At 41.3% G+C, this 19,368-nt stretch overlaps 1 protein-coding gene across 6 annotated transcripts in view; it reads right to left on the reverse strand.

Annotated features, from left to right (window-relative positions):
* BAIAP2 (BAR/IMD domain containing adaptor protein 2) overlaps nucleotides 1-19,368 on the reverse strand; it is a 141,016-nt gene that overhangs the window by 37,362 nt on the left and 84,286 nt on the right. For all 6 annotated transcript variants that reach the window (XM_063456319.1, XM_063456318.1, XM_063456323.1 and 3 more), the window contains exon 6: nucleotides 17,049-17,186. In XM_063456319.1, the coding sequence (XP_063312389.1) occupies nucleotides 17,049-17,186 (138 nt within the window). The remainder of the gene's footprint in view (nucleotides 1-17,048; nucleotides 17,187-19,368) is intronic.

Raw genomic sequence — 19,368 nt, forward strand, 5'->3', positions numbered from 1 at the left:
CTCGTGCCTCAATGCCCCATCTAACCTCTTCTCTATCCTCTTCTACTCTGTTCTTTCCACTCACACACTCCTCCTGTTAGCCACCACGAACCTCTCCTATAGGGTGTGGGGCCGAATTTATCAAGGTGCAGCTATCCCTGCATTCGAATTAAGAGATGGAACACCTTGTGTTTTTTATCTAGGACGTTGAATAAGTGATTGTGGTACCTAGGTTAATGTTAAAGTTGTTGTTAAAAACTTTGTTTCAATGGACACGTGTAATATGCCAATACAGGGATGTCCCTGTACTACGCTGAGAAACGCAAAGAATTTGCTTTAACTATGTCAGACTATGACGATGTACTGCACAACAAAAATAAAGAATAAAAAAAAAAAAAAAATCAACTCTTCAGGCAGTGAATTCCACATCTTTATTGTTCTTACTGTAAAATTACATTTGCCATAAACGAAATCTCCTTTCTTCCAGTCTAAATGCATTACCTCGTGTCCTATGTATAGTCCGGTTTATGAACAGATTTCCAGACAATGGTTTTGTATTGGCCCTGGATATGTATAATCCTATCAAATCTCCTCTGAGGTACCATTTTTCTAAACTAAACCTTTCTTCATAACTAAAATGCTCCATTCCTTTATCAATTTTGTAGCCAGTCTCTAATTTTTTTTGTGCCTTAACATACTTCTTTATAAGAGTGCCCAAAATTGCACAGCATATTCAAGGTGAAGTCTTACCAATTTTTTCTAAAAAGGCAAAAATTATATTTTCATCCTGAGAATGTACTTCCCTTTTCACTCATGACAATACCTTCCTGGCCTAGCAACTACTGATTGACCTTGCACACTGTTCTCTAATTTCTCTAATTGATTCTCCCCTTATGGCGAGAGAGACAAGTCTCCATTTGAACGCATATGCACCCAAGGAAATAAAATTAGACGCCCACTCTCAACCATATACCGACTTCTCAGTGCAGATATAGGGAAGCAACCCAGTCCTACATTCCAGAGTAGATGGATGAGAAACCTCTGCATACATATGACGGAGGAGGAATGGGCCCACATTATGATCTCCAGGACTAAAACCCCGAACAGCACAGCTCGGAAATAAACCTTCTATAATAGAGCCACTAGATGGTACAGAACACCTGTACACCTACACTCATACTGCGACAAATGCTGGAGGTGCGGAGAAGAACGGGGTGACATGGAGCATATCTGGTGGTACTGTAGGGTAATTACATCGTTCTGGACAGAAATAATAGACGAGATCACTAAAATCCTGACCCTACAAATCCACTTGGCACCATACCAAGTTCTCCTGGGCTGGCCTCAATCCTTCAAGGAGAAATGCAAACAGCAACTCCTGTCCTTACTTCTGGGAGAAACAAATGCTCTAATACCTAGAGACTGGCGGAGTACCGACATACCAACTAGAGAACAATGGGTCAACCAGGTAGAAAAAGTGAGAAAACTAGAGGAGATGCATTGGTCGGTCCTAGGGAACAGATTCAGGTACCTTAAAATCTGGGAACCATGGCTCCTGTATTGGGGTAGCACACTTAAGACCTAGTTGACACCTCACAACAAGGGAAATAGCAGAAAGGCAAATAATACCTCTTAAGCCAACAGACCACAACAGGAATCAGACTTAATATCCCAGACTTTAACGCAGCAGGAAAATCCTTTCCCCTCCAACCCCCCTAAACTCCCCCCCCCTCCTCTTTCGAACACTAGCCTAGCAGCACTTCCGAATCATTGAACTACCTACACAACAGCCGAACTCCGAGCATTGTTTTAAGAGTCGAGTGGGGTAGGCCATGTGATATGTTCGTGATTCCCAATGTATTGTTACAAAGTATCCCCCCTTCTTTTTTCTGTATCCCCCTATTTCTATGCTCAAAAATGTAATAAAAAGATAGTAAAAAAAAAAAAACATTTAGGGTACAAGTTGCTTGTACATTTTTTACCACAAAGCGTATGACTGCATTTGTCTACATTAAATGTCACCTGCCATTTGAGTGCCCAGTCCCCCAGTCTAAGTCTATCTAAATCCCTCTGCAGCGATGCAATATCTTGCTTAGATTATATTACTTTACAGAGTTTTGTGTCATTTGAAAACTGTGAAACATAACTTTCAAAAACTATTTCAAGATCACTTATATGATGAATAGAAGCAGTCCCAGAACAGAACCCTGAGGGGCATCGCTTACAACTTTTGTCCAGCTTAAAACTCTACCATTAATGACAACTTTCTGTACTCTAGCTTTAACCCCTTAAGGACACATGACGTGTCTGACATGTCATGATTCCCTTTTATTCCAGAAGTTTGGTCCTTAAGGGGTTAAGCTTTTCAAGAACAAAAGTTTTCATCTAGACCAATTTCTTTTTGTTTGAAGACTAACCTCTTGTGAGCAACAGTATCAAATGCCTTGGCAAAATCCAAGTAGATCACATCCACTGCAACACCCTGATCTATACTTCTACTTACTTCTTCGTAGAATGCAATTAGGTTAGTTTGACATGACCTGTGCTTCATAAAACCGTGCTGATTATTGCCAATTATGTTCTTAATGAAGTCTTTAACATTATACCTTAACAGTTTTAATAGTTTCACAGACAGAAGTTATGCTCACAGGTCTATAATGTCCAGGCAAAGATTTGCACACTTTTTGAATATATTAACTACATCTTCCTTTTTCCAATTCTCCAGTACAATTCATGAAAGAAAAGAATCCTGAAAGATTAAAAACAGAGGTTTGCTTATTTTCACACTTTGCTCCTTAATATACTCACGGGTGAATACCATGAGGCCCTGAGGTTTTGTTTACACTAACTTTAGTTGTTGCAGCACCTTGGCTTGAGTCATCCAACCACATTTTTTTCTGTTAGCAGCATTCATTTACATATCTCCTGCCATAGATTTTCTCTTTAATACATGGAGGGACAATTATTTGCAATGTCTGCATTTTCTTGGTCTTCATATACCAACACACCCATCTCTGATTTCAGTATACATACATTATTTTTTTTTTGTTTTGTTTGAGAATTCATGTACTTAACTGCAGTCAGCTTATGGTTGGTTCAGAATGTGACCGCACATACCAACTGTATAATAAAAATGTCTCCAATAATTAATTTGTTACCCAAATGTGTAGCTTTCTCAATTTATTCTAACAGCTGTTCTTCCAAATCAACATAACAGATACCATCCAATAAATTGATTTCCTTTCTTTTGCCTGAAGCAGATATCTACCCATAAAGCTTCCACATTTTCCTCACCACATCCCACTTGCTTAACATTTTCCTTTAACTCATGGTTGACAAACATACCCAACCACCTTTCCTGTTTTTTTCTATCTTACCAAATAATGTGTAACCATTTAAGTTGGCTACCCATCCATGTGTCTCATCCCACCATGTTTCTGTTCTGCCCATTATGTCGTATTGTTGATTGCCTTTAGTTCCCCCATTTTGTTATTTAGAATAAGGGGAAATATAGTTCACAATATCTGAAGTTTGCCTACAGCCCGATATATACCATTTCTTACACAATTGCTTGGATTATAGTGGCATCTGGAAATTGCTGATGAAATATCTTCGAAACATAAATGAAGATGAACAAGGATGTTTGCACATTTATCTAAATTGTTTACTTGACTGCATGAGTGGAGGGATGCGATGGAATAATCTTAAATCTACAGGTCAAAGGCCCCAATGACCTCTACAGGCAACACAATGTCAGATTAAGGGATAGTGTCTACAACCAATCAAGTCAGTCTAGAGTGTCAGCATTAATATTAGAACCACACTTGTACAAGTTTCTTATTTGGAAAAAAACAGATACTCAATGTCTTCCACCGTGACAATACTGGGTTGATAACACTATAATTCTGAACCTGGGGGGGCGGGGCCTGACAGCCAAGATGGCCGGTCGTGCTCTCTGAGAGCTCCTGCACTGGCGGGCACAAAAATGCTAAGCCGGAATGAAATATTCATGCCAGCGGCACACGGAGAGCAACACAGGACCACACAGGGAACAGAATGACATCTGTCCCGCACCGAAACTCCGAGAAACTACCTGAACCGGCCATGCGGCCTAATCCAAAGCGGAGCCTGAAGCCTGGGGGAGGCGGCCGATCTCCCGGCACGGGACTCGCTCACACGCGAGCAACCAACAAGGCCCAGCGGGGGATATCCCGGTCCTCGCTGGGGACGATTAGCCCCACAACACAGCCTGCAGCCCAACGGTTCTGGAGTGCCCCTGAGACTGCTGCTATAATAGCACTCAAGCAACCCGGGGAGAGCAGGGAGAAACCACATACAAGCCTTATCGACCAAGCTGACTACGCAGCACGGCTAGACGAAATTTTCACAGCATTCTGGCGCAAACTAGAACGACGCCTGCAGATACATGCCAAAATCAAACCTGGAACCCACTCACTACCGCAGCCACGAGGAGAGCACAAAATGGGCGCTGCAAAACGACCACAGCGTACACAGGGCAAACAACACAGCCCACGCCAGCTTACCAGACAGCGATCCCATTTCACCGCTCGGAGCACCGAATCTCCTTCTGGGCAGGGAAGCATACCGGAACGTAATCTGACCCACCGTCCACACACCCAAAGGGACCTCGGGAGAGCGAGGATCCGGAGGGCACACGGTCCCACCACGTAAGGAATCGGGACCCGAGGACAGAGGGGAGTGCTTCCCGCAACAACCCGGGCTGGAGGATTGGAGCGGGAGCAGCCACACCACAACAGCGGGTCGGGACGCAGCCAACCAAAGAGCCCTGTAAGGAACGGCGGATGCCAATTGGAGATACCACCAGCATGGCCTGACCTCCGTCCTAAGCAGGCACACAACGCCTCCAGAGCGGGCATCGGCTAACACACCATGGACTGACTCACGGAGAAGCCCACGGCCCTGCTAATATCGTAGAGACCCTTTTGTTTCTTTTTTTTTTTCCTATGTCTCCATGCAAGTTACCTGGCAGACACCCATGATACGCTTTATCTATGTTTCACTTGTTATGTGTTAACCCTATGCTTTAGACCTTTATGCTAACCGGATCGCTACCATGCAATGCTAGATAAATACCACGACTGCACCTGTTACATATAATTGCTAACATAGTATACTTAGCATGTTTTATAACTGAATAATCGTATAGACACCAATTGTTTAAACAACCAGGCATAACAGCCATGTCAAACCTATGGCGACACTAATCTTTCACACTTTAGTCTCTTATGTGCTGCAATGTTTTAGCTGCTAAAGGATCATCACTTGTTTTTTTTGTTGTTGGCAGGCCAGACCCATAGGCATATATAGATCAAACGTATGAACCCCTCGTCGCAACCAAATAACACGTTACTTGCTGTGTTAATAATTCAACTTGTTACTAATCGGATTCTCGGATCCATAGCGTGTATTTTCAAACTTAAGTTTAACGACAACATTTATTTCAAAAATGAGGCATCGTAATTCTGGAAATGTAACTTAATTATGCTGATTGATGTATCAACCCTATACTGTAAATCACTCGTACACTTCCCCCGATTTCTCTTATGTACCCCATCTTAAATGCCTTTAATAAAAGAAAGATTGACAAAATAAATAATTCTGAACCAAAAATAAACAATAAAACCAGCACAAAATACAGCTATCTGTGCAAACAGAAGCTACTCGGCACAAAAATATCACTACGTGTGTTAAATTCAAACATGTCACAATAGATGCATTGAACGCCCCCAGTGTCTTGATAGAACTGGCATTATGTTAACGGGTCTATATACCTTTTCGAGAAGAGGAAATAGCCTGGAGTTTCTGCACTTTGTATATGGAAACATATCAATATTTCCAGTACATTTTATAGACGGAGACCAGAACATCAAAACGACAGCTACAAAATAAACCGGGTCTTCCCCCACTAGTTTTCAATAAAGAAGTTTCTTTTATAAATCTCCTAGATGTGAGGGATCCACGTTGTTTCTTTTATAAATCTCCTAGATGTGAGGGGTCCACGTTTGACAGCTAGATTACATACAGGATAACGTAGTTCCATAGAATTGGATTACCAGTGTGCTGTACACTCAATGCAGTTACAGTAAGATTGCTTCCGTTCCTCATTATCAAGCATTGAAACAATCAGAACAAATTAGATTTTCTCTAAATAGGTTCACTCAACATTGTTCCGGTGTTTATGTCCTGACCCAATTACAAACACATAGTACCTCCTTAACACGAGTCTCCTAACCCAAGGCTAGAATAATAAGTAGCTGTAAGAAGAAAAAAAACTGAAAGAGTAGTTCAATTCTGAAATTTCCCATAAAAATAACATTACGTTGAGTAAATTGTTAATTTAATCACTATTTGGCCCTTGTCAAAGTCACTCAGATTCTTTTCACTTGCCCATTTTTCCTGCTTCCAACACATGAACCTCAAGGACTGACTGTTCACTTGCTGCCTATTTCCCACCCCTTGACAGGTTCATTGTAACAATATAAATCAATGGTATTCACTACACCGGTCAGTGGGTTTAAAGGAGCACTATAGGGTCAGGAACACAAACATGTATTCCTGACCATATAGGGTTAAAACCACCATCTAGCCACCCTGGTCCCCTCATGCCTCCATAAATATAGTAAAATCTTACATTTATTCAAGTCTGCAGCTGCTTATTTTGTGCCAGTTTCCTTTAGACCTGCCCACTGCCTGCTGACATCAGCAGAAGTGGTGGCTTCAAACACAGCCCTGGCCAATCAGCATCTCCTCATAGAGATGAATTGAATCAATGAATCTCTAGGAGGAAAGTTCAGTGTCTGCATGCAGAGGGAGGAGACACTGAATATTTGGATGCATTTTAGGCAGCCATGACCCAGGAAGGATCTCTAACAGCCATCTGAGGAGTGGCCAGTGAAGTTATCACTAGGATGTAATGTAAACACTGCATTTTCTCTGAAAAGACAGTGTTTACAGCAAAAAGCCTGAAGGGAATGATTCTACTCACCAGAACAAATTCAATAAGCTGTAGTTGTTCTGGTGACTATAGTGTCCCTTTAATGTTGTGGCAGTGAACTTTATTATTTTTATGAAATCCTAAACAGAATGGTGTTCTTCTAATTTGCATACTAATATTTCGGGATTTAAATTAGAATTCTCATGTGTAACTTGTTATTGTATGGTTTGTTTTTGGAATTTCTCAAGGGTTCACACTCACTCTAATCTTATAGAAAATTTCCCAAGCGGAGTCAAGGCACCACACACCAGGATTTTAGAGTTTATAATAAGTACAAAATCTGTACGATTGTTTAAAACAGAATATGTCATTTTAATAAACCTTACACTAAAAAGGTTAACCTTTTAAGCACTGTTTTATACAACAGTTAAAGACACAGCCACTTCAGTTAATTATATTGAATTGCATACCATTTATTACAAAAAAATACTGAACAAATTGTAAAAGCTACAAATTGTGACTACATTTTGTTTGTCTCTAAAACAAGAAAAACAAGGTTAATTCAAAGCCAAACCACAGCTGTTGTTCCCATTGGAGTTCACAAAAGTTTGATTAATCATTAGAAAAGGTCTGATTAAAAGAGAGCTCTCTCTTCCAAACGTTGTAACAGAACCTTCCAAAACCGACAAAAGAGCTTGTTCCCACAGAGAGAAAGAGTGATCACAGGCCTGGTTGCTTTAACTTGACAGTAGGCTGTGAAGAATATGATTAACCTCTCCGCACAATTGATAGCCACGATAGCCAGATATACTGCAAAACAGGACTATTTTCTGCCAAGCTAGTTAAGTCACTCAAGCAGAACTCAGCTGTGAAAAGTCAAAGTCTCGCTGATTTATCACGGCTAGCAGGGGCTGACAGAATGCATCTAGGGGGTTACAGATGCAATTTCTCCTGAAATGTTGGACTTTTATCAGATAGACTAGCTCATATGGATCTTACAAGATATAACACGCCACCAATTATTTTGTGGTAAATTACATCTGGTAGGTTTCTTACGTAGGCCCTGGGCCCAGCGTCCTTTTGTTAATATCAGAAGGTATTGCAGGGATCCCACCATTTACCTTTACTGTAGATCAGGGGTTATGAATTAATTTTTCCTGTTGAACCCTTTGACATAGTGTATCAACATCATAGATCAATACACACACCTTGAAACGCAGTGTGTGTGTGTGTATGAATGTATGTATGTGTTTGTGCCAGTGTGTATGAATCTGACACACAGATACACACTGGCGGATAGTGGCACACAGATACACAGTGTATGTGTGTGTATGTATATATTTTTTATTTATTTACTCACTAACAGAGACAATTCTTTTTATATTTTACTCCACCCAACCCCCCTACCTTTAGGAGTGCAAGCATGGAGTCTCTGGGTTGCAGTGGGGCTGGTGTGTGGGCGGCGAGGGAGCAGTGATCTCCCAGCTCAGCTCCCTCGCGTGTCTTAGTGATGACGGAGTGACGTCATATTCCGGCTCCAGCATCACTGCTGTGCGTGCGAGGGAGCTGAGCAGGGAGATCACTGTTCACTGCTCCTTCGCTGCCCGCGGCCATTTTATTTTTTTAACTTTTGGCAGAACCCCAATTGGAAAACACTGCTGTAGATGCAAAGGTCTGGAACGGACACCAAGTTTCTAGTCTGCCGAGACAGTGCAGGGATCCCATATGACATGTCCCCCATAATATGGATACATTTAGTTTGTCTCTGAATATTCAGATTCTAGCAGATCCTTTCATTATCAGGTAGTACCTTGCTGAAGCTCCAGTGATTCCATGAACCCCATTTCAGGCACACAACATGCTCTCTTCTAAAAAAGTAGGTGAAGCAGGCTTGTCCTACCAAACAGATGTCATCTCAAGATGGATAAAGGAGGCCCAAGGACTTTGGGTCTGAATATGTTGATGTAGGATAGTACAAAACCGATTTGGTAAAAGTGCCTAAAGACTAAACAGGCCATTGTTTGAATTGGTCGATCTAGAAGCAAATGTTTTCTCTACCTTAGCCACATCTCCAGTGGAGGCAGGGCTGTGGGAAGCCAGTACCATCATTCAATATTAAACTGCTCAACAATGGCTTAACACTGAACAGAGGGACAATGCCAGGCACTATAACAACTTCAATGAGATGGAATGGCTTAACACTGAATGGAGGGACAGCGCCAGGGGACTCCCAGCACTCTAAGAGATGGAATGCCTACATTGTTCCTTTAAGGAAGTTTGAGCTAAAGCCAGCTTGAGAACTGAGCGGGGACCCACCGAAGGGCAGGCTATTTCAGCTGCTGCCCGTTCTCAGTATTCTCTTGCGACCTGTTTTTTGCTCTCCATAAGTGTAAAGGGTAATCCAGACGTGGACCCCCTGCTCACGGTGCCTAGAGAGATATCAGCTATGCCTCACTGATGATGCCTAACAAGGATGAAACAATCGTCTGGGGTAGCTGTGTCTCTCGTGCAGAGTGAACTTGTTGGCATTTCAGATCTGGACTGCCTGTATGGATGGGACCAGCCTGATGTGTTTCAGAGATGTTCCCTCTGTAATGGCACAAGATGAGCTAAAGCCAGCTTGAGAACTGAGCGGGGACCCACCAAAGGGCAGGCTATTTCAGCTGTTGCCCGTTCTCAGTATTCTCTTGCGACCTTTTTTTTGCGCTCTTTAAGGAAGTTTAGCCCGTTCTTTTCTGAAAATATAGAAGAGCCATGGAATTGGATTTCTCCCCCAATTCATGGGCTGCCCAAAGATTACCAGGGCACTGCACTCACGGGGTCCACTAACAAGCCTGTGCTTGTACTGGGAGGTAACCGGATCCTCTGTCTCAAATCACAATATGTGCCTTATTGTAGCTTAGGTACCCAAGATCTCTACATACGACTATAGAACTGGCTTTAAAAAAACAAAAATCAATATGTTACTAGGTAGCTGGTTCATAATATTCTGTTTTATTTTGTTTCTAACCCAATTTTCTAAGTGTGTATTTTACCTTTTAGGTTTTACATGTACTGTGTACGGTCTGAACTATTAAAAAAAAAAAAAAAAAAAAAAACCCAGACATTTAACATTAAATAAAATAAATAAAAATACAATTGTCGGGTATAATGAGATCATGTGCCATAGAAGAATCAAATGTCCATTGAGAATGTCAATCAGTTCTAATGACATTTATAGATTATTGAAATCTATCTCAATCCATTGCACAAACTTAATGGATTTATTAATCAAGTTTCCATTCATTCTGTATGAACCACCAGGAGGAGACCGCTAAACCTACGTGTTTATAAAGATGGAATAGATGGGCACCGCAGGACACCAGTCTTCTAGTACATTGATAATGAGAGGCATGATTTCGGATGGGCAGGAAGTAGCGATACTACTTTAGGTACTGCATTCCCAGTCATACTTCATTATGCTCAGCTCCAAAATGATTAAGTGATCTGACTAAAGAGATTTATGTCCTGTTGGTGGTTTGAGAGTAGACTCTGCTCTCTGTGTTTCTGCACCACATGGTATACTACAGTGAAAGCAGCCTTTGTAAAAACATTTGTAGCTCCGATATACCAGCTTGTAGCTCCATCAAACGGTTAGCTGGAGATCTGGGCAGCACAGCGGTGAGAACCTAAAAGAGCGCTGCATCAATCTCACACATACTATTATAGGGTGTAACCAGGGGTCTGGGGTGGCTCGAATAGAATGTTATGTGGAGTCTCCTGAGCGGTGTGAAGTTCAACCTGTAGGTTATTTAAATTTCACGAGAGAGAGAGAGAGAGAGAGAGAAGAGAGAGAGAGAGAGAGAGAGAGAGAGAGAGAGAGAGAGAGAGAGAAGAGAGAGAGAGAGAGAGAGAGAGAGAGAGAGAGAGAGAGAGAGAGAGAGAGAGAGAGAGAGAGAGAGAGAGAGAGAGAGAGAGAGAGAGATGGAAATTTTCGCTGTAGAATTCTTACAGCATAGCTCATTAAGGGCTTTTTAAAAATGTACACATTACAACTTATTTATAGAATAATTAGAACGCCATTAATTGAAAGCTACAGAGATTTTTATTCTAGTTATTTTGGTGGTAGATAATTACCTCTGTGAAATGGGAGACAGCTTTAGATATTCTTAGTTACTCTGTAAGGAGGGCACCTTGGTAAGCCCCCAGCTGCTCAATATGTAACCCTTCGAATACCTGAATTGCTACGGTATACCACTGACAACTTGGTGGGTTCCCTATGAACTCCCATGTGTTTAACAGACAGCACATGGAGTGTCATGTCTCAATGTGGTCTCCTCTCAGCAATTACTTAGGGCTCTGGAAAGGAGTCCCGATCTCCCTCCTGGCTCTGAGTCCTCTACTAGCGATTCCGCACCCTTTCATGATGCATCGCATGTGTGTCAACATCACACTAGTGACGCAGAACGGCCTAATATTTTATGGCCTCTTTAGTTTTAGGGACATGGATATAAGGCTAACACATTACACTATTAATAAAAAGGTTTGTCCAATGCCCTGTTGTGGCTTAATAAATATAAACACACACTTTCTATTCTGATTTTAACTCGGCTACACTTGACTACGGTTTTCTGGTAGTCTTGACCCCAGCTGGTCTCTCCCATCGTGATTTCCAGCTCCCATTATTTTTGGTCTATATACGTAAAGCCCGGGCAGTCTAAGGGCCGGTAATATGATCTTGACTTACCCTGGTAGGAGTAAATACCAAACATGTAGTGTGTAATCCTGACACGGAGTTCAGCTTACGGCTGATATGGTTATCAGCAGTAGGCTGGCTAGCCAACAAAAGCTCCACAAACCAAATCACAAAGATAAAAGAGGAACCATCAATTTTATGGAAATCACAACACTGAAATGGGGCTCTGAATAAAGATTTAGTAATAGACCAGCATCGTTTCTTATAATCCTCCAAGTGTGGACTAACATGAGGAAAGGGCAGAAACCAGGATTGACAAAATAATAAATAAATAAAAATAGATGGCACTCTGTTCCAGGATAGAGGCGACTACAGCTGGTAGCTTTCTATATATTACATCTGATACATTTCATTTTATTGTTCACATTCGTTAAATCTAGGGGATAATAAGAATAGAAACCATGGGTAGTGACAGATCCTCTAAATGTCGGTAAATTAAAAGTTCTCAAATATTTTTTAGGGCAGGTTACTTGCTAAATGTTTGCGGAGGATTATGGGAGATGTAGTCTCAGCATGCTCTAGGAGAGATGCAATTCAGTAGCATATCTTGTACCAGAGAACAATAAGCTTCCAACTCAGTCCACAGTGATTGCCAATACAGGAACACCAGATGTGAATAAGCACCGTGAGACATGTAGTCCACAAACATATGGGCTGCCAAAGCTGTGTAAGGACTCACGGTACAGACTGTTTCAGATCCTTCAATTCAGAATTAGGAAAAATATATAGCGGATGGGCAACACTGGTCCTAAAAAGGAGGATGAGTTTTATGGAAAATAGTTATCCAGCCATTTTACTCCGTTGCTGTCCTTAGGAAGTGACTAACGTCATAAACAGGAGGGAGTGACAGTCGGACTAGTTTGATCTTTCTTTCTGATACCCTAATGGTCATTGTGGGCAGAATAGCAGCTAGAATAGCTAGGACTATACCACTGGAGAGGTAAAATTCATAAAAAGGACTTTGTATTTTACGGTGTTTCTGGATATATACAGGTTCCCAGGAAAGGCCAACGATTGGCTACAGAAAGTGAGTGAGAATTGCTGCATGTGCAATCAAGCCCTTAAAGTCTTATCTAGACGCAATAAATGGCCACAACCTTCTCAATGGCTGTATCGATAAAGGATACCTAGATGGCAGCCCTGGAAGCAAGCTGATTAGCTGCAGGGGTTTCCACCATTGTCCTAAGAGATCTGCTTCCAAAATGTGTGATGGACAATAAAAACTCTCTCAGGAACATGGTTAGCGAACATAGACACACCCAGTAACATAGCCGACAGCTGCAAGGGTTATTACATTCAGCCAAGACTGGTCGGTTCACTGAGCCTTATTTACCAAATTACCATCCCTTATGGAACAGTTTCTGAAAATAAAAATATAAGGATCTGCCTAGTTTAAAAGCATGAAATAAGAGGTCTCTTTGCCAAAAACATCCCCCAGAAAACACTTAATTAAATGAGCACAAGGCATGTGGTTTTCCATTGGGAATAACCGTGTACAGCTAGATTAAGCTTCTTAAAATCTCCACTTCAGCTGCAAATGGCATCGACTCAGCGACAGAACCCTGATTTATGCAGTATCCGACATGGAGATGAGGGTTTCCATACAATGCGGGATCTCAGACTATATAATAAGCGTGACATAAAGGATGGGAGGGAAAAAAGTAAAATTTTAATAGACTAATAAAGCTATAAAAAAATATGGTCCTTACTCCACGTTTGATGGACTAAGACATGACTGTTAGAGGACCTGCAACCAACATGTCTTTTAGTCACATGCCGATGTGAATTTCTATTTTGGGGGGGTCGATGCCACAGTAGGGATAATGAGACGATGTAACAGTTTCCACCTCCCTTAGAGTGGCCTTGTCACTCACAGGGGACATCAGGTACATTATAGATTGGCATTTTATCTAGTGCAATGCATATATTATTTGCTTGCGTATCGGTTCACCCACTGGCGTATCATTATGCCCACATCTCAATCCGGGAATGTTATCTGCAGGTCTACACATTTCACTTTGAGCCGCAATCATTGAAAGTTTGCAGAAGCACCAGTTATCATGGCAGCTGGATTCTAACCAGAAAAAGGTCATGGTTGAGGACCGTGGCTCTTTGGGGCCCAAAACTGGCTCCACTTAAGTGGATCCCGCAATAGGCACAACAGACCAGTCTTCAAGCAACTGCCCACTTTAAATTGTTCAATATTGCAGCAAAGCATTCTCCAGTGCATTAGAGACCCCTCAACTCTGGTATGCAATTCAATGAAGACCTTTAACACGTTTCATTTTGTAATATGAAATATCCCAGCTGGATACTAAGTCACTGAGCCAATTCCAAAACCAAAAGATGCATCACCAAGCAAATGCAGTGTATACGGTTTAGAATTTGCACTATATTCCTGTACTAACAGCATAGAAAGCTTCAATATACAATATAAACAAGTTATCAATGTATAGTAAGCAAAATGTAGAAATTAAAATGATGACGTGTCCATCCATATTAGGACTTTAAATGGTTTAGGGCCCTGTTGGGCTCTTTAATTCTCAAGCATGTATGGTTTCTCTCGAATAATCCAGCCAGTTAATCTCCTAATTGTCATGCACCTGCTCTTACCATCACACACCCAGCACGAAGGATGTAACCGCTGTCTCACCTGAAGATACGGATCTATACTAATTGCAGGCAGCACAGGAAAGCACAAGACCCGGTGTCTTCCTCTCAGAGCCCGCACAGTGCGACAGAAAGGAACAGCACCCCACCCCCAAATCTAGACTAGAATGTATGTACCAGTGGTGGTACCAGCTGGTGAGAGAAGTCACTTGAGGCTAAGAAAACAATAAGCCATTTTACTCTGCAAACGGATAAAGAGCTTTAGACAGGAGAGAATACTGACCTGCTGATCATTTCAGACTATTGTCAGTCTGATGAGAAAGAAAATGAAAATGTGAGAATAATATAGGAATTAAGGCAATAACAATACCGCAGAGACCATCGCTTTTTACATGTTTGGGCCATTGAATTATTGAGAAAATGTGTGCAGTCTTGTCAAAGCCAATAATTTAATCATTGGACACTGGGAGCAAAAAAAACTGGAATGCAGAGCAGATCCCCCAAACCAAAAGGTTTCACAAAAAGTGGCTTGATACTCCGTCAAAAATAAAGATACAGCATACTTATATCAAATACAGCATACTTATAGACTCATCACCCACCAGCATTGAAGTGCAAGGTATCTCCTTACTATACTACTTCTTGCCCTGCTAGGATGGGAGCATGCCGGGGTCCAAGTATTCTTGGGGGCGTCTTCACAAGCTTATACGATTACTATATGTGAATGGGGAGCTAGTGATAAGAGCGTCACCCTATGTCACTTGCCAAATATTTTATATTAATTAAAATGAAAACAAAACAGCTCATAACTAAAGATTAATAAAGTTATAAGTGACTTGCAATGTCTGATACCTGATAGTCCAGTATTTAGGAATTACTCAGTTTTATTAAGGTTATTTTTTTTTTTTTTTTTTTTTTTAAACAACTAGGCAATCCTTAAATCCTGGACTGGTAGGCGTGCCTTGAGGCCTACAGTATATGGTATAAGTGACACTTCCCCTTTTGGACTTACTAAACCCAAATACATGTCTGCCTATAGGATCTGAGCAGAGTACCAAGATACCCCATTGGGAGCAGGTATAAGAGCATGACAGATAATATCGGTCACTTAGTTTCCTCCTGGTTCATAAATAAATCAAATTCATTCATTCAATTGAAAAAGCCCAAAGTTCCGTGTGAGATGGCAGACTGAGACAAATCCTGTGAAGGCTGGGTAAAATCACTTTCCAGTTTCAAACAATTTTCTGCAGCTGTCATTATTGCGGTGAACATAATTTGCAAAAATGATGGAACAGGTAATGAAGTGTAATGTTTAACGTTATGATGGCTTTACAGGCTAGCAGAAGCAAGCACCACACACGCAAAGCAACCAGAAATCAAGCGGTCGATTATACGAGACCAGGTCTGTCCACTTTGATGTAAAAGCTTGGTCCGAGTTTTTAGTCCGACATCCAGTGCTAGGGCTAACCAATAAACATCTGCAATAATACCCGCGGGTACCTGTAATTACTGGTCTGTCAATAGAAATATCTGCACAGCAATAACAATTCCTTTGCATACATGCACTCTGCAGCCATCACACAATAAACGCTGAGAAGAAAACGCAATAAATTAGTCAATAAACTGACTTTTTGCACTCTGGCTACTGTTGCCTAAAAGTTGTTGGAGAATCCCTTAAAATACAGTTTTGAGCCTTAAATTTGCTATTGTCTGGAAAACCATTTGCATTTGGTGAATATCTGACTGTGCGAAGAAGAGAAAGCCATTCGACTAGTTCATGTCACCAATGAAAGCAGTATTCATTCATCGTGGTCAGCCACATTGGATCTTGTGTTTAACATATGACGGCACACAGGGCCAGACAGACACTCAATATTAGATCACACTTAATCATGGAGCAAGCAAGGCCAAAGGGTTGAGGGCAAGCTATGAGGATCTTGAGATCATGAGTTACCAGCATTCCCTTCTGTTATTCCAAACAAGACAGGTACTCACAATTTCATTTCAACGTATTTCACCAAGAGAGCTACACTAATAATTTAATAGCTTTTAACACATCCTTGGGACTAGAGGCCAGCAAAACTCAACTTAAAAGTATGCTTTTTATTGAGCTTGGCTGGATTAAACCAAGCCAGGAATCAAACCTAACACATGGGTATTACAGCTGGAGCTATATCCACTGTGCGTTCTCATCTTCACTAAGTGAAATGCAGGTGAAGACCATGGAAGGAACTCACCTGCATTTTATTGTCTGGATAATTCTAGGAATATCCAGGGAATCTCACCTACATTTATTTCATTGTCTGGATAATTCTAGGGATTTTAGTTAGGGAATCTCACCTGGATTCCACTGTCTGGATAATTCTAGGGATGCTAGTGAGGGAATCTCCCCTGGATTTCATTGTCTGGATAATTCTAGGGATGCTAGTGAGGGAATCTCCCCTGGATTTCATTGTCTGGATAATTCTAGGGATGCTAGTGAGGGAATCTCCCCTGGATTTCATTGTCTGGATAATTCTAGGGATGCTAGTGAGGGAATCTCCCCTGGATTTCATTGTCTGGATAATTCTAGGGTTGCTAGTGAGGGACTCTCACCTGGATTTCATTGTCTGGATAATTCTAGGGTTGCTAGTGAGGGACTCTCACCTGGATTTCATTGTCTGGATAATTCTAGGGATGCTAGTGAGGGACTCTCACCTGGATTCCATTGTCCGGATAATTCTAGGGATTCTAGTTACGGAAGCTCACCTGCATTTCCTTGTCTGAATATTTCTGGGGATTCTTGCTCCCTTGGCTCTTTTTCCGGAGCTTTTTCAGTTCTCCTTGGCATTTTTCCAGCGCATCTCCTTTGTTTTTCTGCTCAACTTGATACTTTTTCAGTGCAGCCTGGATTGAAGCAAATGGTTGTGTTAAACATTATGTCATGAACGGGAAGTAGGCTAGTCTTTTACGTCAAACAAATTCTTCAAGCTACATTTAAAAAGACATTTAGAGCAATATTAAAGAATCACTATTAGGTCAGGAACAAAAACATGTATTCCTGACCCTATAGTGTTAATACCACCATCTAGCCCCCCCAGTCTCCCTAAATATAGTAACATCTTACTTAAGTTTGCAGTTGCTGGCTCTGCCCCTGATCTGCCTGCATGGCTGGCATCATGAGAAATTATTTTCTGAGCCAATCACAATGCTTCCACATTGGATTGGACAAGCTTGTCAGTGAGGCAGATTAGGGGCAGGGCTAGCAGAAGTCAAACAACTCTAACCAATCAGCATCTCCTCATAGAGATACATTGAACTTTCCTCTTAGAGATGCATTGATTCAATGTCTGCATGCAGAGGGTGGAGACACTGAATGTCAGTCACACTGTGCAGCACTGCCCCAGGAAGCACCTCTAGTAGCCATCTGAGGACTGGCCGGTGGAGGTGTCCCTAGGCTGTAATGTAAACACTGCATTTTCTCTGAGTTTACTGCAAAAAGCCTAAAGGGAATGATTATACTCCACCAGAACAACTACAGATTTTGGTATATGTTCTGGTGACCAGTGTCCCTTATAAATGGTTATGCAAGTCGTTTCTTATTTTTCTTTAAAGAAACGTGTGGCTCCATAAGCCTACTCTTGACTCTTCCAGTCTGCAGCGTTTCAATTTTAATACTGCAATAAACACAGCTATAGTGTTTTATATCAGAGTTGATTTTGCTACACTCCATTGATTTTTGTAACAGCGCGAGTTCACTGCTACAAGCAGCCCCACAGCGGAGGGTACTACAGAAAGGAGTCTATGAAATTGCTGGCACCAGCCAACAGATTAAGGATTCCATTGTTGCTCTATGGTTGTCAAAATTAACTATTTAATGGGTGGAGAAAGTGTGTAGGAGGTTGCTCCCCAGATGGGTTTAATTAAAACAAAACTCTGCAGAAAACCCGTGTGACCAGTTCTCAAACTTGGAAGCAATCGCTGGCAAGGAATCAATAGTGATAGGTAAACATAGTGATACAATGTTATCAAACAATATAATACAGACTTCATGCCATCAGAGATTGGCGAACGCATGGAATACGGCAGAATCTGGTTGCTCACTCACTACCTGAGACTCCAGGAAATGTAAATTGTGCTTAAATAACGCTATGATTAGTTAAAAGAAATTCTTGCTGTGTGACTAATGCAGTACGGGGCACTAAGCTACTAAGCTGATTATAGGTTTCACACATCGCCCTTTATTTTACAGCTTTTTCCAAAGCATAGAGAACAATATCACAGATAAACGAGTGGGGAGGATGAACAGTTCGGTAGTTTGGAGAATGAATAGCCATTCTTTATTTTAAACTTTCATTTTGAGTGAATCCTAAATGAGGCTGCCACACATTTCAAAATTACAGTTATCATTTAAGAAAACCTGTGACTACACATTTTAAACAATAGCCAACAGACATTCAAAACTGGATAATTTTTATTTTTTTTTTCCAAATTGCGGGTTCATATAAAATCCTGTCACAGTGACCGTTAGTAAAGGTTATATCATTTGAATTCCATAAGGCTTGGACACCAATGCGTCATTTCTTTGCGGATTTTACATACATGCACTTGCTTTCTAACATGAGATACCGCAGGTGATGTGAAATGCGTTGGTAGAGATCAAGGCTTGGGTCTGAATACATAAAAGTCTTTATATGTGAACTTGAGACAGTTAATAAAAGTACAAAACTCACACAGGGCAATCTGCCCTACAACCGTCTAACCGTACCGGTCGACCTCTATGCTCTCGCACACCAGGACATTGGCAGACTCTGGACTCCCCACATAGGGCAAGCGGACTGACTTGCTGAGAAGTCCGTTTCACGCTAGACACCACGGCTTCACACTTTGGTGCCCTCCGATGCCCGTAACCACCGATACCCATCCTGTATTATATATATATATATATATATATATATATATCTCTTGTTCCATTCTCTTGTTTTCCACCTTACTTTGTATGGATTACTAAAATGTGATATTGGTGTGCAGTGCCCAGAACCAGTGGTTCATATGCTGATGTCACACTAGCTTGCTATGGTAGTGTATA

Source organism: Pelobates fuscus, chromosome 5 (assembly GCF_036172605.1).
Source record: "Pelobates fuscus isolate aPelFus1 chromosome 5, aPelFus1.pri, whole genome shotgun sequence".
Taxonomy (NCBI): domain Eukaryota; kingdom Metazoa; phylum Chordata; class Amphibia; order Anura; family Pelobatidae; genus Pelobates; species Pelobates fuscus.